This window comes from Recurvomyces mirabilis (assembly GCF_035927965.1).
Source record: "Recurvomyces mirabilis strain CCFEE 5264 chromosome Unknown scaffold_1, whole genome shotgun sequence".
NCBI lineage: Eukaryota > Fungi > Ascomycota > Dothideomycetes > Mycosphaerellales > Teratosphaeriaceae > Recurvomyces > Recurvomyces mirabilis.
The window spans coordinates 419,457-445,606 of NW_027041935.1; the positions used below are offsets into that span (position 1 = coordinate 419,457).

At 52.5% G+C, this 26,150-nt stretch overlaps 10 protein-coding genes across 10 annotated transcripts; 4 read left to right on the plus strand and 6 right to left on the minus strand.

Moving 5' to 3' along the window:
• Positions 1–238: 238 nt before the first annotated feature.
• Positions 239–3,964, minus strand: LTS14_000189 (uncharacterized protein; the record flags this gene model as incomplete). The annotated part of the gene is made up of 1 exon (XM_064832903.1): positions 239–3,964. The coding sequence occupies one exon, from the start codon at positions 3,962–3,964 to the stop codon at positions 239–241; it is 3,726 nt and encodes a 1,241-aa protein (XP_064699172.1).
• Positions 3,965–4,771: 807 nt separating this feature from the next.
• LTS14_000190 (uncharacterized protein) lies at positions 4,772–6,658 on the plus strand (the record flags this gene model as incomplete). Its single annotated transcript, XM_064832904.1, has 2 exons — positions 4,772–5,605; positions 5,642–6,658. 2 exons carry the CDS (start codon positions 4,772–4,774, stop codon positions 6,656–6,658), a joined length of 1,851 nt encoding a protein of 616 aa, XP_064699173.1.
• A 387-nt stretch (positions 6,659–7,045) lies between these two features.
• Positions 7,046–7,486, plus strand: LTS14_000191 (uncharacterized protein; the record flags this gene model as incomplete). The annotated part of the gene is made up of 2 exons (XM_064832905.1): positions 7,046–7,050; positions 7,123–7,486. The coding sequence occupies 2 exons, from the start codon at positions 7,046–7,048 to the stop codon at positions 7,484–7,486; spliced, it is 369 nt and encodes a 122-aa protein (XP_064699174.1).
• Positions 7,487–7,634: 148 nt separating this feature from the next.
• LTS14_000192 (uncharacterized protein) lies at positions 7,635–8,665 on the minus strand (the record flags this gene model as incomplete). The annotated part of the gene is made up of 2 exons (XM_064832906.1): positions 7,635–8,567; positions 8,624–8,665. 2 exons carry the CDS (start codon positions 8,663–8,665, stop codon positions 7,635–7,637), a joined length of 975 nt encoding a protein of 324 aa, XP_064699175.1.
• A 695-nt stretch (positions 8,666–9,360) lies between these two features.
• STE23 (metalloprotease) lies at positions 9,361–12,820 on the minus strand (the record flags this gene model as incomplete). The annotated part of the gene is made up of 3 exons (XM_064832907.1): positions 9,361–9,944; positions 10,000–12,496; positions 12,557–12,820. The coding sequence occupies 3 exons, from the start codon at positions 12,818–12,820 to the stop codon at positions 9,361–9,363; spliced, it is 3,345 nt and encodes a 1,114-aa protein (XP_064699176.1).
• A 659-nt stretch (positions 12,821–13,479) lies between these two features.
• Positions 13,480–14,789, minus strand: LTS14_000194 (uncharacterized protein; the record flags this gene model as incomplete). The annotated part of the gene is made up of 2 exons (XM_064832908.1): positions 13,480–14,006; positions 14,030–14,789. 2 exons carry the CDS (start codon positions 14,787–14,789, stop codon positions 13,480–13,482), a joined length of 1,287 nt encoding a protein of 428 aa, XP_064699177.1.
• Positions 14,790–15,094: 305 nt separating this feature from the next.
• Positions 15,095–15,877, minus strand: LTS14_000195 (uncharacterized protein; the record flags this gene model as incomplete). The annotated part of the gene is made up of 1 exon (XM_064832909.1): positions 15,095–15,877. One exon carries the CDS (start codon positions 15,875–15,877, stop codon positions 15,095–15,097), a length of 783 nt encoding a protein of 260 aa, XP_064699178.1.
• Positions 15,878–16,633: 756 nt separating this feature from the next.
• On the plus strand, positions 16,634–20,636 carry LTS14_000196 (uncharacterized protein; the record flags this gene model as incomplete). Its single annotated transcript, XM_064832910.1, has 3 exons — positions 16,634–16,834; positions 16,883–18,372; positions 18,431–20,636. The coding sequence occupies 3 exons, from the start codon at positions 16,634–16,636 to the stop codon at positions 20,634–20,636; spliced, it is 3,897 nt and encodes a 1,298-aa protein (XP_064699179.1).
• Positions 20,637–21,101: 465 nt separating this feature from the next.
• On the minus strand, positions 21,102–23,567 carry CYR1 (cysteinyl-tRNA synthetase; the record flags this gene model as incomplete). Its single annotated transcript, XM_064832911.1, has 1 exon — positions 21,102–23,567. The coding sequence occupies one exon, from the start codon at positions 23,565–23,567 to the stop codon at positions 21,102–21,104; it is 2,466 nt and encodes an 821-aa protein (XP_064699180.1).
• Positions 23,568–24,402: 835 nt separating this feature from the next.
• LTS14_000198 (uncharacterized protein) lies at positions 24,403–26,050 on the plus strand (the record flags this gene model as incomplete). The annotated part of the gene is made up of 3 exons (XM_064832912.1): positions 24,403–24,865; positions 24,918–25,727; positions 25,788–26,050. The coding sequence occupies 3 exons, from the start codon at positions 24,403–24,405 to the stop codon at positions 26,048–26,050; spliced, it is 1,536 nt and encodes a 511-aa protein (XP_064699181.1).
• Between the last annotated feature and the right edge of the window lie 100 nt (positions 26,051–26,150).

Below are 26,150 nucleotides of genomic sequence, written 5' to 3' on the forward strand. Positions count from 1 at the left end.
ACTCAATGCTGATCTGTGTTTTAGCTTGAGCCGCAATGGGGTCCGGGCATCAGGAACCCCACGATCTTGGTGAGATTGACTCGGCACTATCGAGATCTAACGCTGTGGAAACAAGATCGCGGCTGAAAGCATCCTCAGACCGAGTCAATCATCACAGAGAGTAGCATGTACAGCCAAAATGATGAGCATGTCATTCAGCAGCCCTGCATAGCTGAACTTTTCCACAATCTACAGCTCATCACCCTACCGCCGCGCTCGCCTTCTGTGCTGTCATGCCAAGCACATTCACACAATACTCCACCATCACACTCCTCCCCATCTCCGCCGTCCTCACTTCGAGTTCTCCCTTACATACTTCCCAGACCTGCGCCCTCTTACCAGCATCAACAGTCTTGACCCTCATCCTCAACCTCCCACTCACAGGCCTGTGATCGGAGACTCTAACGTCCCACCGTCGATACTCTTCCAACTTCACACGTCCAAGACCACGATAGAGAATGCGATCACACCAGGCCGGTGCGCGGCGCTTCTCACTGTTATCGTAGTCGTCGGAGTGGAGGTTGTACTTGTATGTTGGTGCGAACGTTATGGGATTCTCTTGGAAGGCTCGAAGGCGGAAACCTGGATTCTTTTTGCGGCTGAGCAGGAGTTGGTCGCGCTCTAGTAAGCGGGCGAGATTGTTTTGGGCGACGTGCTTGATCACTGTGTCTCGACCCATGGTATCGATGCGGTAATTCAAGTCGCCGTTGAGTATGCAGATCTCGTGGTCGAGCACAAGGCTGCCATCGCCACCCGAAGCAAAGACATCGTTGTGCTGGGCAGCGCTACTGTTGGCGAGTGGGTAGGGAGGAAGTGCTTCTGCTTCGAGAATGGCGGCTGCGTCATTGTTGCGGTTGATGGTTTGAGTTTGGCCGGCTGCTAGATGGCAATTGATGAAGCAGAGACTGCTATCGTCTAGGACCATTCGCAAGATGAGGGCACCTTTGTTGCCGTACCTGCCACCCATGCCACGTTTGACCTCCGCAGTGTGGACGTGCTTGATGCGGCTGCGTACGGTAGACTTCACAAATATGCATGTGAACAGTCCAACCATGCTAGCAGTATGCAGTAGAGCGTAGCCAACGTTCGCGGGAATGTGCTCCTCAAGACACCTCGTAAGATGATCTCGCCAGGCACGATACTGATGAGACATGTGCTCCTGGTCTCCACCATCTTTCTTCTTCGACTTGAAGAACGACTTCGCTGTCGTCTTCTTGTCTTCAAGGTCAACCAGTTCTTGGAAGCCGAAGACAAGTATGTCGGGAGGCTCGCCAGAGCTGAGATAATCCCGGAAGAAGTTGTTGTCTTCATGGTTTTGCTGTAGATACTGTGGCTTGGAGGCACCAGCGTTCCAGGTGAGCACTGAGGCGGTCAATTCGCGGTAGGCGCAGTATCGCGAATCATAGCTCTGCATTCGGCTATCGAGCCAGTCTTCTTGCAAGAAACCATCCCATATCCGCAATATATTATCTGTGCCAAGCGTGACAACCTGCAAACGATCCATAGACCACAATGCAGAAGCGTCAGGCACGATGCTGCAGACCTGCTTTTTCTCATGTGCCTCCCAGTCTTTCTTCACTCGCCAAGGTGTCGTCGAAATGTCGTAAATATATATCATACCAGTATTGAAGCCAGCCCACAGACGGTCGCCTACGCCAGCTAGAGATGCTATCTTGTACAAGCTGACGGTGACGACAGATACTGCAGAGAAGTCTTTGCAGTTGTAGACGCTGACCTTGCCGTCTGAGTGGCCGAAGTATATGACATCAGGTGTGCTCGTAAGCGTGGTGCCGCATGTTACGTCGCCTGCGCCGGGTTGTGAAAGAGTGCCGCGCATGAATTGAAACTCAGCATCGTTGCTGGCGGTAGGGTTAAAGACACGAATGTCCTTTCCCGTAGCGATCCAAAGGTGGTTGCCACAAACCACAGAAGCAGAATGTCCTCGAGGGACACGAAAGCTATGGTACTGGCCATCAACGTTGGGAAGGCCTTTCGCATCTGGCCTCCAGATGCAAAGCTCTCCACCATCATCTAGTGTCCAGATCTGCGTGCCGTGCCTGATCATACGAACGACTTCCCGACGTGTGTGAACATTCGCTCGTGTCTTGACCAGTCGTTGGCTTGGTATGTCAATCTCGTGTATCTCGCCAATGTTTGTCCCAACCCAGATTCGGGTGCCTTCGTCACGAGGTTCCAGAGCAGGTTTAAAGGCTACTGAAGTGGCCTTAACATTCTCATTGTGCATCATGTTGAGAATTTGCTCGCCCGTCTTGATGTTCCATGCTTTCGTGATGTAGCCACTGGTCACCACGATTTCACCAGACACCGCGCAGAGTCTGGTATCGTACTCTGTGAATATCTGGAATGGCCGCTGCTTGTATTTCGGTGGCCTGCGATTCGCTTGAGTGGCATCGGGGTACTCCGAGGCTGACGTGGAAGTATCGGCTTGGGCAATCGGCATGAAGTCTTCTTGATCGTCGTGGGAGTATCCATTGGTCTGCACAGCATCCTGCACGCTTGACTTCGCGGGCGGAGGCATCTGTGGCCGTCGCATGTCCACTGACCTCCTAGGTGCTGGGACTGCTGGTGCAGCTTTGCCTGGAGCAAGACTTACCGTCCGGTCAAAACCTTCGGTAAGCGCAGATTTGGGCATCGCTCTGGTCGCAGGAATACGCTGTGGTGGCGGCTGATCCCCGAACGTAGCAGCTCGTCTCAGGCCATCGTGTGATCGTCGAGGATGTATCTGTTGCGAGAGCTTGCTTGGACTCGTCCTGCCTGATCTCGGCTTCGTGGGACTTGTCCGCCCCGAGCGAATCTGTAGTTCAGGCCGGGCAGGTAGTCTTGGTCGGTCGTCATCTACCTCGCCGCCAGCACTGTTGTTACGAGCATGTCCGTACCGTGCTGGCATAGTCGGCGTCCTGGCAAGACTAGGAGATGCCTGATCTCGTTTGCTTGATGCTCGCCAAAGTGAGGATGGCGCATGGAACGTAGTCTCTGGCAAAGATGATGGCTCCACGAACGAGGCATTCGAGCCTGCTCGAGCTCGTTCAGCAAACGAAACATCGGAATCACAACGCGTACGGTAGACTGCAGAGGACGCTCCTGAGTCGCTGCGTAATCGCTCGACGAACGATGCATCCGATGTGTTGCGCTCGCGACCAATCGGCACACCAGCTTCGCCCCGAATCTCTGGTGAGCCTGCGCCACTGCCAGGAGGTGTGCTGAAAGGTGAGACACTATGGTCTGTCATCTCTGACAGCTTCGGCTCTGGTGCTGCCAGTCCATTCGACTTTTGTGCGAGTGTAGCAGGCTTGACCGGTACCGACGGCTTGGCTGTGCGGTTGACAGGGGGTGGGACCTTTGGCGGGGTAGTCTCGATAAGAGGCGCCACGACTCTTGGCTTACTGGCAAGGTCGATCTTGGGCGGCGCATCTTGCAAGAACATGGAAATGCGCTTCTCTAGTGCTGGAGTGGTTGCTCTGCTGAGCGTCCGCGCATGGCTTCTGGTCGGTGAGCCTGTGGAATCGGGCGTGGGGAGTAGTCGTGGTGTACTCAACCGCGCATTGATACTATCTGGCGCCGGGGAGCTCGGAGAGTCAACAGTCACCATGGGCGGCGACTTCTGCGAAGGCGTTACGTCCATCATTGATTGGGGTCTCGACTGAAGATGGCTAGGCTTCGGTCTTCGTAGACCAGACTGCAGTGGTGCGGTAGCATTACTGGCAGCGAGAAGTTGTGGCTTCTCTCCCGACGCTGTCTTTGGCCTCTCCGACACCCCAGTGTTCGTAGCTGTCAGCGACACCTGTCGACGCTCCAGTGGTGGTGTCTGCGGCTCCACATCCTTGCCCAAGTTCTCGAATCTCGACCGCAGTGAAGACACCGGTTTTATTGAGGTAAAGTCTGTCACGTCTTCGCCATCCGCCATATCTACAGCACAACTGTCCTTTTCTATTCTCTCAACCTCTCCTCAATGGCCAGGCCATGTTCCAGCGTTCTAAGTTGTCTTGTGATCATAACCAGCCCTTCCAGCCCTAGTAGCCGCCAATAACAATGCGCAAGCAGGCTTCCTTCACTGTCACCGTGTTATGAGCATGGAAGGTGGTCTTGCAGAGGGGGTAAGTCAGAGAGGATGTTGCCTTTCAATCTTGTCATGCAACTCGAAACAGCACCACCAGGCACGCGCTAGCGACAAAGGTTCGGGACGACGGGAGTGTGGGCTGAAACGTGCTCGAACGCGCTAGGAAATGGCCTTCGAAACCTCGAAACACGTGTTCATAACCAAATGAACACAACAACACATCTACACACTTCCGACAGTAGATAGACTTACCGCCAGACGGAGGACACGAGATGTCTGCCGCTCTGGGAATGATGCCTGGCCAGATGCTCGGCGTTCCTTGATGGACCTACATGAGGGGACAACAAAATGTGCCTTCTCCTCAACAAGAACGCACTGCCGCCGAGCGGATGCCTGCCAATACCTGGATCGACTCTGATCGCAATGAACGACAGATTGTACCGTAGAAACATCAAGCTCCATGAGCAGACGCGCTCCAGGCAATGTCGGTCCCTCTGCAGAACGGTCCAGCCAAAACCCGAACTCGAACTCGAGCTGGCACAATGCGGCATGTTAGTCAAGCTCAATGTTGAGTGTTGCTCAACTTTGGGTTTATAAAGTGATAGTAGAGTAGGTGCGCTCATCGATGGCAAGACAGAAGCTAACATCACCACGATGCATTTGTCGCGCCATCCTGCAATTTGGTTCATCGCGTGCCTATTGACTTCCCTCGCTCGCAGCGCAGCCTTCCTTTCCGCATCACAACAGCAAAACTATGGCAAAGACTGGTCAGTCTACGACTACATCGTCATCGGCAGCGGGCCTGGCGGCGGCCCTCTGGCTGCGAATCTCGCGAAGAGCCAACACTCAGTACTACTTCTCGAGGCTGGAGACGACGGCGGCAATGATCTAAATGAGACGATAGCTGCCTGGTATCCTTTTGCATCCAACGACCCGCAGCTACGGTGGGACTTCTTCGTGAAGCACTACAGCGACGATACCTTGAACGACCAGTACGAACATCTGACCTGGCGGACGAAAGAAGGCGGATTTAACGTTGGTCTCGATCCTCCCGTCAATGCCACCAAGCTCGGTGTCTATTGCCCAAGAACTGGTACGCTAGGTGGCTGCTCGACACATAATGCTTTGGCGGCTGCACTTCCCAGCGATTCGGATTGGCATGCTATTGCCAATGTGACTGGTAACGAGAGTTGGCAAGCAGGAAACATGCGGCAGTATTTTGAGAGAGTCGAACGAAACCAGTACTTATCTGCCGGAACATTTGGACGCGGCTTCGATGGATTTCTAGATATCAGTCCGAATGATCCTGCTGTACTGGCAAATCAGCCTGCAGTCGCCGCCGTACTGCAAGCCGCAGCGATTGCAAGCGGTCAGACTGGTGACGTGTTCAACCTGACTCAGGCTGATCTGAATAATGCGTCTCCTGACCGGGATCAGCAGGTGGGCATCTTCGGCTTGCCAGCCCACAAGACTCCTTCTGGCAGACGTGTCAGTGCAATAGACGCTGTTTTGTAGGTCCTGTAGGCCACCGGATCAGACGGTCTGCCACTGTACAACCTCAAGCTACAACTCGAGGCTCTAGCAACTAGGGTGCTTTTCTCGCGAGAGTCGCCACATGAACTTCGCGCTCGCACGCCTCAAGCGATCGGAGTCGAATACATTCAGGGCAAGAGCATGTACAATGTTGACCCGCCGTACAACTCTTCAAAGTGTGGTAGCCTCAAGCAAGCATTTGTCCGCAGAGAGGTCATAATTGCCGGCGGAACATTCAACAGCCCACAACTGCTAAAGCTCAGTGGTCTTGGACCAGCAGCTGAGCTCAAGGCACTAGTTATACCCTTGGTAGTGAACCTGCCTGGCGTCGGCACCAACCTCCAAGACAACTACGAGATCGGTGTCATCGCACAAGCTTCGCAGAACCTCACCACTCCCGGCCCAATCTGCACGTACGGACACGGGCCAGACCCATGTCTAGACATGTGGTACAACGGCACCGGTCCTTATACCGACACGTCTCTTGATGCGCTTATGCACAAGACTACTCGAGCGGCATACAACGAGCGTGATCTCTTCATGTGGGGCTTGACAGGTGGATTCCGTGGTTTCTGGCCGCTTGGTACAGTCAACGCTATTCCGCAGGATCCACCGAGTACTTTCGACTTCTCTATGATCAAGATGCATCCGCATGTTAACAGTCGTAGCGCGGGAACTGTGACGTTACGATGTGCTGATCCTCGCGATGTGCCGGAGATCAATTTTAGGTACTTTGAGATTAAGGGGTCAGATGAAGACTTGGACGCTATGGTTGAAGGAGTGGAGTTTGCGAGAAAAGTTTACGGATCCGTTGTATCGCCTATATCACCTTTCACCGAAACTTTCCCCTGTATCAACGGATCTGCAACAGGCTGTGTGACACCAGAGCTCGAATCAAAAGTCAAGCGTGGTCTCATCATGCTACTAGTACTTGCTCGATGGGAGCAATCGACGATCCGATGGCTCTGGTGGACTCACGGTTTCGGGTCCGTGGCGTACGTGGATTAAGAGTGGTAGATGCTAGCATCTTCCCGAAGATACCTGGAGGATTTCCTGTCATACCTGTTTTCATGGTGAGCGAGAAGGCGGCTGAGGTAATTCTGGAGGATGCGGCGGGGAAAAGCTAGTGAGCGAAGTGGCCACGCACAATGTCGTCCCAAGGTGTAGCATAGAACATCAAAACTCTTACCAGCGATACATATAAGTCCTTGATCAAACTAAATGACTACCACCTCGTAAGACGTAGAACGAGCAGCGGTTGACCACCCGCTCGGTTACGTACAGTATCACGCGCAAAACTCCACGTTAAACTTGATCGATGCCAAGGCTTAGCGCGTACTTTGCCTTACGAACGCGTTCTTCTGCGACTAGCTGATTCTCGTGAAAACAGCAATCATGTGGTGAGTCTATGAAGACGACGAGGAGACAAGCTATAATCTATGGTTTCTACCGTGCTAACATGATCTGCACAGCAAACACATCCTCAACGCCCAGGTCTCCATCCGCTCGCCCTGCTGTCGGCAGTGGTTCGACTGCGCGCAATGCCACGCCGAGACACAAGACCACACACTCAAACAGACAAATGAGATGACCTTCGCGTGTAAAAAATGCAAGAAGGCGTTTCGGAAGAATATGGAGGAATTTGAGGATAGTGACGAGTACTGCCCGAATTGTGACAACCATTTCGTGATTGAGGCTTTGGAGCCCAAGGCGAGACTGGAGGTTGAGGGTGAGGATGCGAGGAAGGATAGTAGGATGCTGAAAGATGATAGAGTGAAGGGCAAAGAGATGTTGAGTGCGTGGGAAGATGAGGGCGAAGCTGTCAGGCTTGGTTGATGTGGAACGTGGCAGTTTCGTGGGAGGAAGGCACGACTGCGAATTGCAGACTGCCAAGCACGACATCACGAGACTCTTGGTCGAGAGACGGAAACAAATCAAGTATCTAATTAACCGGATTATTACTCCCACCCCTACCTGGACCACGTCAAGCCCAAGGATTCGTCTTAGCACGCTCGATCGCCACCTTAGTCGCCTCATCGATATCCTCCTTCGGCAGACCCAATACCTTGTTTGCCGTACCCTTCGTCTTCTCGAAGTTCCCAGAATCATCCGGGAAGAAGACACGAGTATACATCGCCACAACGAAGCCCATTCGATCACCGCCCTTCATCTTCGCGATGGCGTTATCGTACCTCTCCTTGGAGGGCTCCTTGCTAAACTTCCATTCCGACTCCTTGGTACCTGTGACACGGTACACGGAGTCCAGCATATCCTTTTGGCTGACCGTAAAGGAATTGATGTAGACGTTCTTGTTGCGGTAGTTGTCGAGACAGGCTTCGTTGTCGCCACCCTCGGCGTGGACAGGCAGACTCAACAAAGCGGCCACAGCACGACCGACTTGAGCCCAAGTGGAGACACTCATCTTTACCTCTCCATTGTCGAAAAGCGTGGCCTCTCGCTTCAGAAGATCCACGCCAAACGAGTCGGGAATAGCCAGCGACCACTCGTACCAAAATCCGCAATCCACATAAAGCGCCGACACCTTACCGTCTAACTTCTTCACCTCCTCCTGCACAGTAACCAGTTTCCCAAAAAGCGGGACATCCTTCTGCAAACCCGGGTGAGCGGTATCCGGACCCCACTCATTGGGCAGAACCCACGGCACACCAGCTTCAGCCGCAGCCTGGATGAGCTTCGACTGCGTATCCGGCGGCGCCATGGTGCCCATTGTGATGATCAAGGCATCTTGGCCCTTGAGGGCAGCGACGAGGGTGCTGGGGTCGTCGTAGTTGACTTTAGCCACGTGCACGCCTTGTGGTGGCGTGGAGCTGCTGTCCGAGCGAGTGATGGCTGTAACGGTGTGTTTGCCGGTCTTCAAGAGCTCCTCGGTCATGTGGGAGCCGGAGCGACCGCTTACCTGGAAGTGCTGTTAGTCGATTTGGGCGATGGTGGGCTAGGTAACACGGTACTTACGCCCACGATGGCAACATTCTTGATGTAGTTCGAGGTCGACATTGTCCTTTGCCTTGATCTTTTGTACCGAGCTCGTGTCGAGTCTGAGATTATCGTGTAAGTTGTCTTCTGAATTGTTGGAAGATGTGATGGAGATGTTGATGATTGTTAACATGAAAGTGAGAAGACGACTTGCACCCTACTTATATCCTCCTCCCCTCTCCTTACCTCTGTCCAACCGCCTTGCACGCGGTCACCGGACCAGCCAACCCACGTTATATCCACCTCGAAGCATCATGTCATCTGCAGGGAACTTGTTATGCAATCGGTCGAAAACTGGGCCCGAAGATCACGGCGGAACGATTAGTTGCTCTTTGCGAGCAGAGGTTAGCTTCGGGTTCGCATCGCGCGGGCCGTAAAAGCCTAGTTATAAGATGTACGAGCCGCTCGCACGAGGTCAGGACAAAGTCCGAGGCATCCGCATAAGTACTTTACGTACGAACGAAGGTATGTAGTTTTGATATGACCGGACATAGTGTGCGTTTCCATAACATAGTATAGTATAATGGTGGGTAAGCTGATTACATGCCACAGTTTAGAGCCGATAGAAAGGTACCGAATATCCGGCTTCTTTATCGACCTGGGCCGTGGCCTGCAGATGGAAGTAGTCTTGAGCTTGTGATCTAAGTTGCGAACGTCTATGTTAAGTGAGGTGATGCCGCCTCAGAAATGTAACCTACTATAGGTCAAGCAGACCATCACAGCTTCGCCTCAACCTCCTCGAAAGCACTCAATTCATTGACAGCCACAGGCCCAGCAGAAAGCGGCAAACTAGCCTTCCACGCCTTGACATCCTCAATCACAACAGTCTTGTTCTTCTTCACCACCTTCAAGTCTTCCACCACACCATCGTCAGGCCCAGTGCCCTTCGCCTTGATACCAAGCTGAGGCAGTATTTGCGCCAGCACAGTTGGAGCATGGGTGTTGAGACCAGTGAGTTGCTCTTCGCTTGCTGTACCGCTTTCTTTGAGATAAGATGTCAATGCTGTGGTAATGGCAGCGGTGTCGCCACCTGCAACGTCGACCTTCTCAAGATTTTGGGACAATGCAGAAGGGTCGGCGGTGATATTCAGCTGTTGGAGGACCTGCGAAAGTGCTGCCGCGAGTTTGGTGCGTGATTCAACTGGGTCGATGTTCTTCGCCACATCTTCTGCCTTGGCTTGTGCTAGCATGTGCACTGCAGCTTTTGATCGGGTTGCGGATGAGGGATGGAAGTAAGTGGTGAAGAACTCCAGCATGTCGTCCTTTGTCAGTGGCTCGATATGTTGGACATCGGTGTAGACTACAGCGCGTTAGCATCACCCACTTCCCCAAGCATATTCAGATAATTTACTCACTCAGTTCAAAGTCATAGACCTCCGAGGTAACATGACGCCATAACCGTCCAGTTTCCTGGTTCAGATTCTTCAAAGTCTCCAACCTCTTATTGATCAACCCCACCCGCTGTGCCTCGAATTCCTCATGCGGCATCTCCCTCAACGTGTTAGCGTAGCCTGTCAAGAACGTCTCAATCCTGCCTTCCAGGTAATCACAGTCCCGCTCACTCTGTATCAGAATCCGGAAGCTGGCCAAGGTTGAGTGGAAATTACTGCTGCTGGCTACGACGTACCCGAGTTGTTCTTTAGTGCGGAGAGTGTCGAAAATGGGCTCTTTCGTCATCTGAGCAAGGAGAAGGAGCTTGGCACGAGTGGTATAGTCGATGTTGGCGCCGATGAGGAGGATGTAGTCTATGCAATGGTTGACGTTGTCTGGGTTGACTAGGGTTCGTGGATAGACGATGTCGGTGCCTGGTGGAGGTACTAGCATGCGCTTGGTCTGCCATTGGGTTGGAGATAGAGGCAGTGGCTTCAGGGTGTTCAGCACAAGGTCTGTTATACGTAGTGCGTCTTCCTTGTATAGATTGCCATGGACCAGGATCTCGACGAACATTTGGCGTAGCAGTTGTGGGTAGAAGGCTCGAACGTCTTCTACTGTAACGTTCGCCAGCTCCTCTTCATACTGCTCCGATAGCCATGTCTTGTCAGACACGAGCCATCTGCTGTATGTCGATATCTGCCTGAAGGGGTCCGCATACTGGATGTTGCGGTACGCACGACCCAGTCGCTCCTTGAGCACATCGAAACGCTCTTGCTTGACATCCAGATCGCGCATGGTAAGCAATACTTTCTCGAGCAGCACATGCATCTTGTCATTATAGCCAGACACCGAGACGTCAAATCCCTGCGAGTGCGGGCTTATGTTATAATCCAAACCAGCAAGCTCGGCATCGTAGGCATACTCGTTCAGTGCATCCTCCACAAGCTCCTTGTACAAGTGTCCAGTAACCGCAGTCAAAGGTGTGATATTCAGCAACGGCGTGCGAAGGTGCACATTAAGATTGGCCTTCGGCACCCAGAACTGGTCATCCTTCTTAAACCACGTTCGAACACTATTCGTACTGCGTATCAATGTAGGCGTGACAGCAGGCGTGGAGACTTCCTTCTTTTCAACATCCAGCCGTTGTGGGACGAACTCATTCTTACCTGGCAAGAATAGCTCAGCAGGTCTCTGACTAGCTGTAGCTTTGGCAGCCTTCTTCAGCGACTGCATGAAGTCTGGTGAAATCTTTTCGCATTTGTAGTCGGTGCCATACCACTTCTCCTTGCGATCGGTCTCCAGATCCTTGCTGATCAGCACGAAGCGAAAGTTGTCCGGATTGAGATGTGCCAACCCAAGTTTGATCCCTTCGGGGTTGAATGTCCGCAGTAGATTGTGTCCGCTCAGCAGTTTGTCTCTCGGCAAAGGTTTCTGCATTGTCTGTGATAGCATGCTCGTCGTTCGACTCGCGGGTATCTTCTCACGGAACCTGAAGTCGACTTCTTGTAGCTTGCTCATTTCCTCAAACATCCATTTATGTGGTGGGTGCTCTTTCAGCATAGCAATGTAATTGAATATGATTGTGATGACCTCCTTGTAATTCTTTAGTCCCTCTTCCGTGAGCTGCAGACCCAGGGCGAAGAATGATGAGCCAGGACATACAGGTTGCGCACCAGCACCAAGTCCATTGCACCAGCCCTTAGCCTTCAAGTATGCAAGTATACTGCCAGGACCTTCGTGACCCAGCAGGTGGCTGAGATACCGGCTAGGCTGCGAATCATATAGCTCCTCCTCATCCGGATATGTGAAGAACATGTCCAACTTTCTCCGCTCCATTACCGGCTTGGCCATGATCTGTGTGCCAACCTCTTCGTCACCGTACAGCGGAAGGTCATCCCATCTCAGCTTCTCCAAAGACTGATTGGGCACATCGCTGAAGAATTCGACTGTCCAGCTCTGCAGCTCATCCAAAGACTCCTTGCCAAGTACAGCCAACTTCATCCTGTTCGCCGAGTAGTGCTTTTCGTAGAACCCCATGAAGGCATCTCGTATCTTTACTCCTCTTGCTATTGGATCGTCGTGTAGAACCTCGTAGTTGCCAGTCGAGAATTTGTGGAAAGGATGCTCCTTGCTAGACAAGCTCTTGTGCAACTGCATTTCCCGCCAAGCATCACTCTGCAGGTTTTTCTTGTTCTCGCTGTCTACTGCCTTCAATTCGCGATCCAACGTATCCTCAAGGAACAGAGGCTTGACAAAGAACTGCGCGAAGCGATCTAGTGCGCCGTATAGTGGTGCCTGGCCATTGGCTATCGACACAGGTAGGCTCTCTTTGCTTGTGTTGACGGACGATCCGGGGCTGTTTGATTTGGCTGAGGCGGATAGCTCGAAGTAGTAGTTGGTGGACGTGGCGGCTGTGTAGGCATTGCTGTTGCCGCCGAACTTGGTCAGGTATTGATTGTAGTCGTTCTCGCCTGGATACTACGTGAAGCACGTGTCAGTCTCCACCACATCCACTGATACCTCTCATGCTAGACATACCTTCTCAGTCCCCATGAACAGCAGATGCTCTACAGCATGCGCCATGCCAGGTAGATCATCCGAATCGCTGAAGCTGCCAACATTGACATCCATAGCGGCCGAGGCCTTGTCCGTATCAGGGTCATGAATAAGTAGTGCTTCGAGCTCATTGCTGAGCTTCACTACTCGATATGATCGATTGTCGAGGAGAGGCTTCTCCAAGCGATCGGCCAGTCGCTGGACGCCATCGGTGTGGGTCTGGCTGTGAAGTGGTATTTCAGTCATGGTCGAGTAGCTGCGCTGCGCAGTTGATCGTCGTCTTGCAGCTCTAGACAAACTGCTGTCCGGTCGAGGAAGAGGCAGAAGATTGACAGTGGGGCTTAGATGATAGCTGGAAGCAGGCCGTAAAGGTGGTGTAGTTGTGCAGTCAGACACTAGACCCCGTGATAATTGTCCTCGTTGACTCGGGTGCCTGATTGATGATGTTGATGACGAAGATGGTGTGGTGGCAATGAAACGTGGCGGAGGATGTGAGGGAATACAGAACGCTCTGCTTACAGCGTGAGAAATCCTAACAGTTGTTGTAACATTGACCGCATGCTTGTGCGAGCGCCAGAGCATGAGTAAGTGGTTATGAGAACGTGCAGGTGGTCGCGTGGTGCAGAAGGAAGCGCAAGATGGCCGGGAATGCGAATGTGGCGTTGGGAACAATAGCTTGATGATCACCGCAACAACGAGCAAACGTCTCTAAGATATATTCACCTTGATGAAGCAGACGCAAGGAAGAAGTGATTTGATGCCTTGCATGCACGGCAGGCTATCTGTGCTCCATGTAGCCTTACGATAATGCAATACCTGAGCTATATGGATCATGCAGAGGCGGCTGTGCCCGTTCCTGTGCGTCTGTCCCTGCTCTCTCTTTCTTGTCCTCTTAACTACGCTTTTCAATCGCTGTCCTCCTCCATCAACGGCTTCGTCCTTCCTTCCACCAAGCGGTCCAGCCACTTGTACTGGCCCGTTGCGATGTCGACCAAGTATTCGAGACCCTCCGCCACCTTCTCGGCACCATCGAAGAATCTGTAGCTCACCCAGGCACCATCACCACACAACCCACAAAGGACCTTCGTGAGCTGGCGAGCGAACTTTGTGCAACATTTCGTGGCCTTGAGATTGTGCAGCTCCAAGACGTCGAGCGTCAGGTTCTCGACCATCCACTTTAGCGAGGCTCGCCAGCTGTCATAACTCTGAAGTTGTACGTCGTCCAAGATCAGCGTCTTCAGCCCGATAGAATGAGACTCGAGGAAGCCTTGGAGGCTTAGTGCATCAAAACGGCCCTGATGCAAAGCGATTTCTTGAAAGTATGCATTACCCAGACCCTTGTTGATCGAGTCGAGGGTAAGATTGTAAGCATCATTATCGACAGCAGGACCACACATAGTCAGATCGAGCTGAGAGAGAGGTGACGGGCACCCTTTGCGAGAATCTCGAGCAGACCACCCAGACTGATTGCCTCAAAGGTCGAAATTGCATCGTGGCTGATCTCTGTCTCGCAGTCGGACATTTCCTCGACCATCGTGCCAGAGCTGGCCTCGGAGACATCGTCGAGACCGTCGTTTGGGGCAGAGATCTTGAGTCTCAGGTCAAGACGCTCGAGTACTGGTAGGAACTTTCCCGAATGATCCGACATCTTCTGCAGGGCTCCATTGGATGCGCTACTAGAACTGTGGTAACCATTCTGCAGGTCTAGGGCTAGGGACTTGATAGGTGCGCTGACATCGTGACTGGCTTCGAAGAGTTTTACCATTACCTTCACACAATCTCCATCCTTGAAGGCCTTCTTGTCGAGGCAGGCGTCCAACTCATTGAGCTTGCTGGTGTATGCCTTCGACCCCCAAACCTGATCGTCTTCAGCGGTACTGTGCCAGCCTTGAGTACGACCGACAACAGTAAGTGAGATGGTCCTGCCGGTCCTATTGAGTTGCGAGAAGCATTGGCTCAACAAGGAGACAGCTCCGTCGGTACTGTCGCCTGACAGAGTTTGCTGGTCCCTGAGCCACAGATCTTGCACAGCTTCACGTCGCTCGCGTAGGTCGGGCCCGCCCTTGAAAACTATCAGAGGGTAGAGCTCGGAGCTGTAGGCGCCAGAGTTTAGTTCGCAAACGACCAGTTGTACGTTATCGAGCTGTTTGGTTGGGTCTGCGCTGTGTTTGACAAGCATTTTGAGCCCATCGGTGGCGTACAGGTAGGAAGGCATGTCGAAACCGCTTGTCGTGTGTACTAAACTTTGAGGAATGCTGATGTCGAGAAAGGCGCGAAGTCATGATACTGACAGCAACGACAATAGAGAGGCAACAATGTATAGATGCACGGACCACCGATCACGTAGTGCTTGAAGTGAGGTCTCGAAGTGATGCTGATAGTTGGAAGTGAAGCTGACTGCGAAAGCGAACGGGTAAATCCTATGGCACGTGGTGTAATTAGCTACGGCTACGTACCAGCAGCTCCCCTTAAGACGTCCACGCTACCCATCTGCATGCTGGTACAGACCTCACTCCACATTCAGCCCCATATCCTCGACTTCAGTCCTGTGCCCACAAAACCAACGAGAACGCCCATGGTCAAATCGACTTCACCTGTAGCCGAAACCATGACAGCCTTGCCCTTGTACTCGTCCCTCCTCTCAGCGATTTCGCAAAAGCCAGCACCAAGGTCACCGTACATCAGGTTTTGCTCTCCTGCCTTGTCAACCAGAAGTTCATGGCCAGTCCGTTTCGTGCCATTGGCGTCGTGAAGCCCTGGCGGATCAACGAAGACGTACTCTAGTAATGATGGATCTTCTTTTGTTTTGCCTTCGAGCAGTACACAGCCCTTCTCCAGGTCTGAGTAGACGTAGTACAAGCAAAAGCGCACAGCCGCGCCAATGAATGCGTAGCCTTCTGTGGCTATCTTGTTGAGATTCGCACTCCGTAGTTGGAGGATAGTTGGACGAGTGAAAGCCGAGCCAGATTTTGCGCGTAACGCCTCAAGGGCGGTGATTATAGCAGCAGTCACGTCGTAACAGATCGTCGTAGTTGGCTTGCTCTCGTTGGTAGCGATGCACATAAACACCACCTGTGCTCCTTCGAGACAGTTTTGCAGACTCGCATTGTCGTCTGGTGTACCTTCGAAGACTTCGACACCAAACGGAGATGTCTTCTCCAGATCCGGGAAGGTCTTCAACAGCTTCGATTTCGAACGGACCAGGATCTTCAGCTTCAGGTTTGGAAGTGGCACTTCCAGAAGATATCGGAGAATGGCAGAACCGGTTCCGCCTGTGGCTCCAAGTAGTGCATATGTCGGCATCGTGGCAGTCAATGGTTGTAAATGGTAGGTGGGCCAGATGTTGAATACTCACGTCACTCAATGCATGATCAACCGTCCTTCAATAAGTATCTCTCGTTCCTCGCATGGCACGTCATCGTCCATTGGGCTCATAACTTATCACATTCCGGCGGAATTTGATAGACGGCCGCGTCCCGCGAAGTATGAGCATCAGATCTGAGTGGGCAGGCCAATAGTAGCCAGCAGGCGCGCGTGTGGCAACAGATCAATTGGAGTCGCGGATGGCCACAGACGCTTTCCGGTCGATCAATACAGCGGCTGCTCAAGTACATGTAGTTGTAAGGCTGTTGGTGGAGGCTGAGTTGACAAAGCGGATAACAAGAGGTCCGGCGGCCGGGGAATCCTGCAAACGAATCTAGATCAAGCGCGGCAAGCAACATGAACGTGGTTAGACTTACCGCCCCCATGTACGCCATCGCGTGTCGTTAACGTCAGTGCTGGGGTCGCGGACTTGTCAATGTCCGTTCCGTGAAGACTCATGATGTTTGCCTGGGATGCTGAACTTAACACCTATCGATCAGGTCGATCAAAGATAGGTATAGTACTTTTACGTTCTCTTTACAAGTACTCCAGGCAGTGAAACAAAGTCCGCCATCCGTGGTTGTGTGACTCCTTCACGCTTGGCGCAAAACTACATTACCTTTGCGGCCTCGCCACATCACAAAAGAACAACCATGCGCTGCAGTTTCTAGGCGCATAGACTTTTCGCTCTTCAACATGGACAACACCGCCCAGGCAGCTTCCGCGCGAGAGGTACACGATGTCGAGAAGACCCTGGGGATGGAGTCGCCGACGCCCAGCAACGCAGCACCTGCTTTGAAGTCGACTGATGATTCCAGCGATGATGCAGATTCCGCCACAGACGAGAAGGGCAAGAAGAAGAAAAAGGAGAAAGAGGGCAACATGAAGGAGTATTTCGTGAGTTAAGCGTCCTACTCCCGCCAGCCTGATACTAATTTCTGGCAGCGCATCTTTGCATATGCCGACTGGATCGACCGCTTGCTGTTTGGCGCCTCACTTACTGGCGCCATCATAGTCGGCGCTGCTCTACCACTGATGACCCTTGTGTTCGGCTCTTCGACCTCCACCTTCAATGATCATGCTGTTGGCCAAACCAGCTCTTCCCAATTCACTGGCCAGATCAACCATCTCGTCCTCTACTTCGTGTACATTTTCATTGCTGTGTTCCTGGTCAGATATCTTGGGACTCTAGGTGTATGCATTGCCGCTGTACGCACGACACGATCGATACGCCGGGCTTTTGTAGAAAGCACATTGCGCCAGGAAGTCTCGCATTTCGACAAGGAAGGCGGTGGTTCAGCTGCTACGCAGGTTACGACCAATGGCAACCGAATCAATCAAGGTATCGCTGAGAAACTCTTCTCGCTGATTCAGGGTATTGCTCTCTTCTTCTCGGCCTACATTGTGGCTCTTTCGGTGCAATGGAAGCTGGCTCTCATCACCATGAGTATCGTGCCTGCCATCATCGCCGTTCTCGGTACCTGTATGACAATCATCATACCGATTGAGACGAGGATTACCAAGACATACTCTCGAGCTGCAGTGCTGGCGCAAGATGCTATCAGCTCGATCAAGACAATACATGCTTTCGGAGCACAACAGAAGATTGTCAAAAAGTACGATGGCTTCCTAGAAGAAGCCCACAAGGAAGGCAACAAGAAGTCCATACTGTTTGGCATCTTCTTCTCCACCCAGACTTTCTTGGTCATGTCAGGCACTGCTCTGGCCTTTTGGGAGGGTCTCAGGATGTATCGAAGCGGCGAGATACCGAACGTGGGGACAGTCTTCACTGTCGTCCTCAGCGTCACCCTAGGTGCCACCTCGACCATGCTCATCTTGCCGCAGATTGAAGCCATCACGAACGCAAGTTCTGCAGCAGCGGAGCTCTTCTCGGTTATTGACAAGCCATCCACGATTGATCCTCTTTCGACTGAAGGCATCAAGCCAAGCTCTTGTGCAGGAGACATCGTGATCAAGAATCTAGACTTCGCATACCCAAGTCGACCATCTGCCAAAGTGTTGCAAGGCCTGGACCTTAATATCCCTGCCGGTAAGACCACAGCTCTGGTTGGTCCCTCTGGCTGCGGCAAATCAACTCTCATTGGTTTACTTGAACGATGGTATACACCGACCTCTGGTGATATCCTCCTAGACGGATACGATGTATCCGAATATAACACGCAGTGGCTGCGAAGCAACATACGACTCGTACAGCAAGAACCGATACTGTTTCAAGGGACTGTGTATGAAAATGTCATCAAAGGATTGGTCGGCGAACAGAAAAATCTGTCCAAGGAGAAACAGATGGAGCTGGTTAAGGAAGCGTGTATCGCCAGCAATGCACACGACTTCATCGAGCAGCTCCCAGAAGGCTATCATACACAGGTTGGTGAACGCGCGAGTATGCTAAGCGGAGGACAGCGACAGAGAGTGGCGTAAGTACTCCATGGTCCGCTCGAGTATCGTAAAACCTAGTACTGACACGTCTCCCAGGATCGCTCGAAGCATCATCTCTGACCCGAAGGTCTTGCTACTCGACGAAGCGACTTCCGCCCTTGATCCTCGCGCAGAAGCTGTCGTTCAGAGCGCGCTGAACCGTGTCTCGGTCAACAAGACGACCCTTATTATTGCCCACAAGCTCGCGACCGTTGTCGCAGCTGACTCCATTGCCGTGATCACCAATGGGAAAGTGCTTGAGCAAGGCACGCACACTGAGCTACTGGCCGCCGACGGCCTGTACGCCGCCATGGTACGAGCCCAGGACCTTGGTGCTAGTGCTGGGGATGAGGAGAAGAGGGAGGAAGAGGAGAAGGAGGAGGAAGAAGATGCCAATGGCCTTGAGCGACCACTCACTCTACAGAGGACCAAGACTGAGGCAGCACCCGATACCATTGAGACCGAAATCGATCATCTAGCCGCTGGAACACTCCACTACTCACTGCTGAAATGTATCGGCATTATGCTGGTTGAGCACAAAGATCTCTATTTCTGGTACATCGTCATCGCCATTGGCTCCATCATCGGTGGTGGCACGTACCCGGCGCAAGCCATCATCTTTTCTCGGCTCATCAACGTCTTCACGCTCCAAGGCGCAGCGGCACAGAAAGCAGGCGACTTTTGGGCTCTAATGTTTTTCGTCCTCGCGCTAGCGAATCTGTTTGCCTACTTTGCCATCGGCTGGGCGTGCAACATCATTGGCCAAGTCATCACGCATCGCTATAGGCGGGAGATGATTGAGAGAATTACAAACTATGATCAGGACTTCTTCGACCGACCTGAGAATTCTTCTGGCGCTCTGACGGCTAACATGTCGTCTGCACCGACTGCTCTCCAGGAACTGCTGTCCGCGAATCTTGGCCTCATTCTGAACGTATGCGTCAATATCGTCTCCAGCAGTGCACTCGGTATCGCATATGGTTGGAAGCTTGGCTTGGTTATTGTGTTCGGCGGCATGACAGTCCTGGTCATTGCTGGCTACCTACGTATTCGACTCGACCAAAAGCTTGACGCCTCAACAGAGAAGCGCTTCTCCAGCAGCGCTGGCTTGGCCACGGAAGCCGTCACCTCGATACGCACAGTCAGCATGCTTACACTGGAACCCGTGATCCTGGATGAGTACAGTGCCGCTCTCAGCGACATCGTCAGCAGGACCGTGAAGAATTTGACGGTGACACTGATCCCATACGCCCTATCACAATCGCTCGACTTCCTCGTCATGGCTCTCGGATTTTGGTACGGGTCCCGCCTGATCGCAAGCGGCGAATACAGTGTCGAGCAATTCTTCGTCATCTTTATCGCCGTTGTCTTCGGTGGTCAAGGCTTCGCGCAGTTCTTCCAGTACACGACTTCCATCACCAAAGCTAAAGGAGCAGCAAATTATATCCTGTGGCTTCGTACAATCAACGCCAACATCCGCGAGACGCCCGAGAATAGTGAACATGGTCCCTCTGGCGATGGCGCGATAGCGATAGAGGACATCGAATTCCGCTACAAGCAGCGTGCCGCCTCTCGCGTCCTACGCGGAGTAACAATGACTATCGAGCCGGGGTCCTACGCTGCTTTCGTTGGTCCATCTGGTTGTGGTAAAAGTACCATGATCTCCCTTCTCGAACGGTTCTACGATCCCACTTCCGGCCGCATAACCCTCAACAATGTCGATATCAAAGACATGTCTCCGCACAAATACCGCCATTACATGTCATTGGTCCAACAAGAGCCACCACTCTACCTCGGCAGCGTCCGAGATAACATCGCTATTGGTCTCGATCACGAACCGACCGAGCAGGAAGTCCAGGAGGCGTGCAGACAAGCCAATGCGCAAGAGTTCATCTCCTCTCTGCCCGAAGGCCTGAACACTCCCTGTGGCTCGAAAGGTCTCCAGTTCAGCGGTGGTCAACGTCAACGTATCGCCGTCGCTCGCGCGCTTATCCGAAACCCTCGTCTGCTTTTGTTGGACGAAGCCACCTCAGCATTGGATACTCAGAGCGAGCGCATAGTCCAGAAGGCCCTGGACGAAGCGGCCTCAACCAGAACAACAGTAGCAGTGGCTCATCGTCTCAGTACGATCAGGCACGCCGATTGCATCTACGTGGTGCAAGATGGAAGGATAGCAGAGAGTGGTACGCATGAGGAATTGCAGGCGATGAGAGGGAGGTACTTTGCTATGTGTTTGGCTCAGAGTTTGGATCAGGCCAGGTAGATTGGACTGCATATTGGGATGTATGTTGGGTATAGATGTTTCGTCTTTCAGGGTTTGCTCGTATATTCATGGATGGGGACGATGATACCACTCAATTTCTAGACGCCGACGACAGGAATATACACTACTCAGCTTGTTATTGTGGATAGTTGTGTATAACATGAACCGTATGCGGATAGATGAGAGATACCGCTCGTTCTATAGCGTGAGAAACGGGCGGTGTCGGTTGAGTGATGTTTCGTATACTGCCTGCCACTACGGGCTTCGTCCATGCGGCACGGCGCGACACGTCCAAGCAATGACTTTTTGCCAAGTAATCGGCGTATGATATCGTTGGAAATAATTTTCGTTCAGACTGCTAATAATGCAAGTCCATCATGGACCAGGAGCAGCTCACTCAAACCTCCATCCACCCAGCCCTCGCAAGCTCATCCTCCCAGCCATCCGTCTCTGGAGCGACCTCCCCTACGAGGCCCCCTTACCAGCCGGAATCTCCCCAACAACCCCACTCTCAATCTTCCAGCTCTCATGCGCCTTCTTCTGCCTCTCCCAATCCTTCCTTAACTTCTTCGACCGGGACTTTGCCACCTCCATCCCCTCCGCATCATGCGTGGGCAAACCCTCCGCGTCCCAAGCACTATACTCGAGGGTCCGGAACATCCTCAGCGGATCGATCTTGCCGAGTTCGGCCTTTTTCTTGTCTGCGGCTTCCGCGTCTTGACGGGCCTTTTCTTTCGCTGCTGCCTTTGTTAATGCGGCCGCGTCACGGGTTGAGCGTTCTTCGCGGAGGCTTTGCGAGAGTGGACGGATGAGAGCAGGGAGGTGTTCGGCGTCGCGGTCTTCAAGGTAGATGGAGAGATCCCAGAGTACTTTGTCGCGAACGTGGTCGGAGGCGGCGAGGTACTCTTTGGCGGCGGCGTTCTGGGCTTGGAGTTGGTGGAGCTTGCGTTGAAAGTCGGCGTAGGCGTTGGCATATGGCTGATTGGAATCGTAGGTGGTATCTTTGTCCTCCAAGGTGCTCAAGTCGCTGACATTGACGGCACCAGCCTTTGCTGCTTCGCGGACTCGGTCCCGTAATTGTGCTAGCGGAATGACAAAAGGCTTCGCTTCGATGGGAATGTCGAGGCCTGACCAGCCCAGCTGGCCAGATTTGTATTCTGCGTCGAGGCCGAACATGACCACGATCTCCGTTACCCACTTGCCCAGCTCCAACGCCACAGCTTCCGGGATATCGACGGCCTTCTGCGTGTTGTACAGTGTGATGAGATCACTGATGACTCGCAGCCCTGTCGGTGTGTCAAAGCTGTCGCACATCGCTTCGTGAAATTGCTTCTTCGTCAGTTCGAGCTCCTTGGCCATTGGACCACTGATAGCTACCTCCTGGATGTCAAGCTTGTGAACCCCGTTCGTCGCACCATTGATGCCTGGAGCTGGGTGTTGCCGAGCCTGCACATCCCGGATCTTGATGAAGAAGTTGTCTACTTTGTCTTCCCAAGCCCTGCCAGCTTTCACGACCTCGCGAGTCACCTCAAGACCATCACGCCACGCGCCAAGCAAGAAGACGATGCGCAGACCACGAGGTGTCCATGAACCATTCCCGATGGCGTCTCGGATAGTGATGAAGTTCTTTAGTGATTTACTCATCTTGCTGCCCGTAATGCTCAGGTGACCCATGTGTAAGAAGTAATTCACCCACTGTTGACTGTCCTTACCAGATTTCGACCAGTAGGCTTCTGATTGCGCTAGCTCGTTGTCGTGATGTGGGAAGGCGAGGTCGATGCCGCCAGAGTGTATATCAAATTGCTTGCCAAGTACGTCTGATGCCATAGCTGAGCACTCAATGTGCCAGCCTGGACGACCTTCACCCCATGGCGACTTCCAGCTCGGCTCGCCTGCTTTGCTAGCTTTCCAAACGGCGAAGTCGGCTCCCGAGCGCTTGAAACCCGTGTTTTTTGTTGACAATGATCCCTCACCGTCCTGTTGTAGCTCCTTGTCATTGCGGTTCCAGGGTGCCAGTCGTGCATATACGCCGCCTGTGGACTCCCAGGCGTGGGTATCATAGTACACTGAGCCTTCGTGTTCGTACGCAAAACCGTTATCCTGAATCTGCTTCACATAGTTCACAATCTGTGGTCCATATTCTGTCACTCGTGTAAGCGTGTCCGGATATTGGACATTGAGAGATTTCATATCATGAAAAAATCGATCTTCGTATTTCTTCGTAAGCTTCGTGAATATGTCGTAGTCCTTGCCGGTTATGGTATGCTTTTGTAGTGCGTCGATGTGTGGTAGTAAAACGCCAGATGCTTTAAGTGAGAACTCTTCGATCGTTGGTTCAGTCAATACCAGCGCCTCTCCAGCTTGTGAAACAGTCTTGAGATGCATCTTGATCTTGGCCTCATCATCGCCTGGTGGCGAACCATCATTCTTGATGCTCTTCCCAGCTAGAACATGACCATAGATTTGCTCGATTCCTGCCGGCAATGACTCCGGTGGTGTAACAGCCGGTATCATTGGCAAGGTCTTCTCGAGGTATGCTTTGTATGCAGCATGTGTGGTGTCTAAGACATCTCGATCAACAGCCGCATGTTGTTCCAGCCACAGAGACAACAAATGCTGCTGTCTTGCAGCTAGGATGATCTTGTCGTCCACGTCGGTAATGTTCATGACAAAGTTGACGTCGAACTTGAAGTAGTCAGACAGTATGCGACGGATGATGTCGTTTGAGACATAGTTGCGTGCGTGACCCAGATGCGAATCATCATATACCGTAGGTCCGCAAGCATACCAGTCTATTTTCTTCCCTTCTCGATCTCTTGGCACAAATGGCGTTTTGGATCTGGTCAAGCTATTGTACACCAACAGCTTTGGTAGCCTTGCTCGCACTAATTCGCTTGGCTCTGGAGGAGCTTGCCATGGAGGCTGTGCCATCGCCGGCCGATGTCCTGCACGACTATCTGTTGTTGTGTATGATGCTCCGCGAATATGTCTGGTTATGGTGACCAGATGCGGTCTGAATACGGTATCGAAGGATTGGCGTGGTGTTGTTCGACATGCGGAAAAATGAGGTAGAGACGAGATCAGGCATCGGACTGGAAGGCGCATGGACCGAAGGCTTGTCACAGAGCAGGAGTCATATATGGCAGTCACGAAGCTTCCAAAGAACAACGTGTGCAAGTCGCGTGTCACTGATAATCTAGCCGCTGACCGAGCTTGGGTTAGATCACGGGACGGCCCAGGCACTTCCGTCTGTCCCACTTTTCGAAGCCAACCTTCTGCGTAGGCATGGGCATGTTTTGCAACCCCTTTTCCACCACCAGAGCACCGTCGTCCTTGCAGAAGACACCGCCGACGAGATGGCGAGAAAGGAGCCCCGTTCTCTATTTCTGCCAGTGATGGACTCACGTGAAGAAGGCGGCATTCGGAATTATGCAAAGAGGTTGCGTCAACGATGTCGTGCTCGCCCAATGGGGTGGGGTGGTCGCTGAAAAGCCATACAGCATCCAATCAGCTCATCAATGTTGGCCATTGCGGATATGGAAGACAGTGCGCCAGCAAGACTTAGACTCTCTCTGAGAACTGGACCAGCAGTAGTCGCTACGGCATATCCGCTGAGTAGCTGGAGCACGTATGGATGACCGCTTCTAATCTCACCCGGACGAACTCCCACGTGGCTGCTGAAATGTTTTTCAGCATTCTCTGCAGGCCTCCATTTTATCATCTTCTACCTCAAACTACAGTCTGCCGGACAGAGGATCGGTAGACCATGGCCATGTTGGACAAAGATCTCGCCGCTGGAAAGACGGCACCAGAATCACCGGAGTTCGCACCCTTGGACCGACCGTCTGACCTGGACGATAATTATGATCTGTACAAGCTAGCAGCGAGTACGGATATCGAGCCAAGGGAGGCCAGGGGAGTCTTGCGAAAGATCGATGTACGACTTGTGCCTCTACTTTTCTCGATATACCTCATTCAGTACCTCGATAAAAATTCGATCAACTTCGCGAGTGTCTATGGTCTACAGAAGGGCACGAACCTTCATGGTCAAGACTACTCTTGGCTATCATCGATCTTTTATTTCGGGTACCTCATTTCGCAATGGCCGTCAGGGTTTCTACTGCAGAGACTGCCTACGGGCAAAGTTATTAGCGTGACAACCATATGTTGGGGCATCGTCCTTCTCACCACACCTGCATGTACGAGCTTTGCGGGCATTGCTACGAACCGTGAGTCGATAAATTCCAACATCGTGAGTTGTGCACTGATAAGCCAACTTAGGCTTTCTTCTTGGTTTCCTTGAAGCAACCATCAACCCTGGCTTCGTGCTGATTATGTCGATGTTCTACACTTCCAGAGAACAGCCGCTGCGTCTGGAGTCATACTACTGCACCAACGGTGTAGCGACCATGTTCGGTGGTCTCATCGGCTATGCAGTTGGCCACATCAACTCTGGTCTACCAAAATGGATGTACGTCTTCTTGATCTTCGGCTCCTGCTCCTTGGCTGCTGGTGTCTGGGCTCTACTTGCTCTACCCGATCAGCCATCGACCGCCAAATTCTTGACCGAGCGCGAGCGTGCGGTGGCTGTTGATAGGGTCGCTGTCAATAGGCAGGGCGTGAAGAACCGCCACTTCAAGAAGGATCAGGTGTTCCAGACACTTTATGATCCTAAGACCTGGATTTTATTTGTGATGGCTGTGGGCGCTCAAGTACCCAATTCAGCCATTACTTCGTTCACGAGTCTGATCATCAAGGGCTTCGGCGTAGGCACACTTGGAACACAGTACCTACAGATTCCAGGTGGTGCCATTCAATTCGCAGCATTACTTGGAGGAGGAGTCATCTGCTCAAGGTGGCCAAATCTTCGTTGCCCGACCATGATCGCCGCGAACACCATCTGTATCGCTGGAGCGGCTATGCTTGTCGGCGTCCCCGAAAAACAGAAATGGGCACGTCTTGTCGGGTTGTGGCTGTGCTTCTTCCAAGGGCTGGGCTTCAGTATGAGCTTGACCATGGTTTCGTCGAACGTTGCTGGATATACCAAGAAGCAACTTACAGCTGCTATCCTCTTCACTGGATATTGCGTCGGTAAGTCATGTACTCTACGCTCTTTGCACAGTACCGCCTTCACTACTAATCTGCGCGCAGGCAACATCATCGGACCACAGACATTCAAGGCCAGCGAAGCACCGCAATACCACTCAGCATACATTGCCATGCTCGTGGGATACATGATCAAGCTGATCATGGTGATTGTGCTTTATGTGTACATGTGGTCAGTCAACAAGAAGCGTGATCGGCAGGCATTGCAGGAAGGCATGACTACCGAAGACCAGGAGAAGGCTGCTATCGAGAGTGGTATGCATGACATGACTGAGCTTGACAATAAGGGCTTCCGATACTCGTTATGAGCAGCTGTGACTTGGTCACTAGGTAATGCTCTTGGGACACGATGGGCAGCTGTAGTTACTGTGTACGTGTACTATCGGGATACTTTAAGACCTCTGCTTC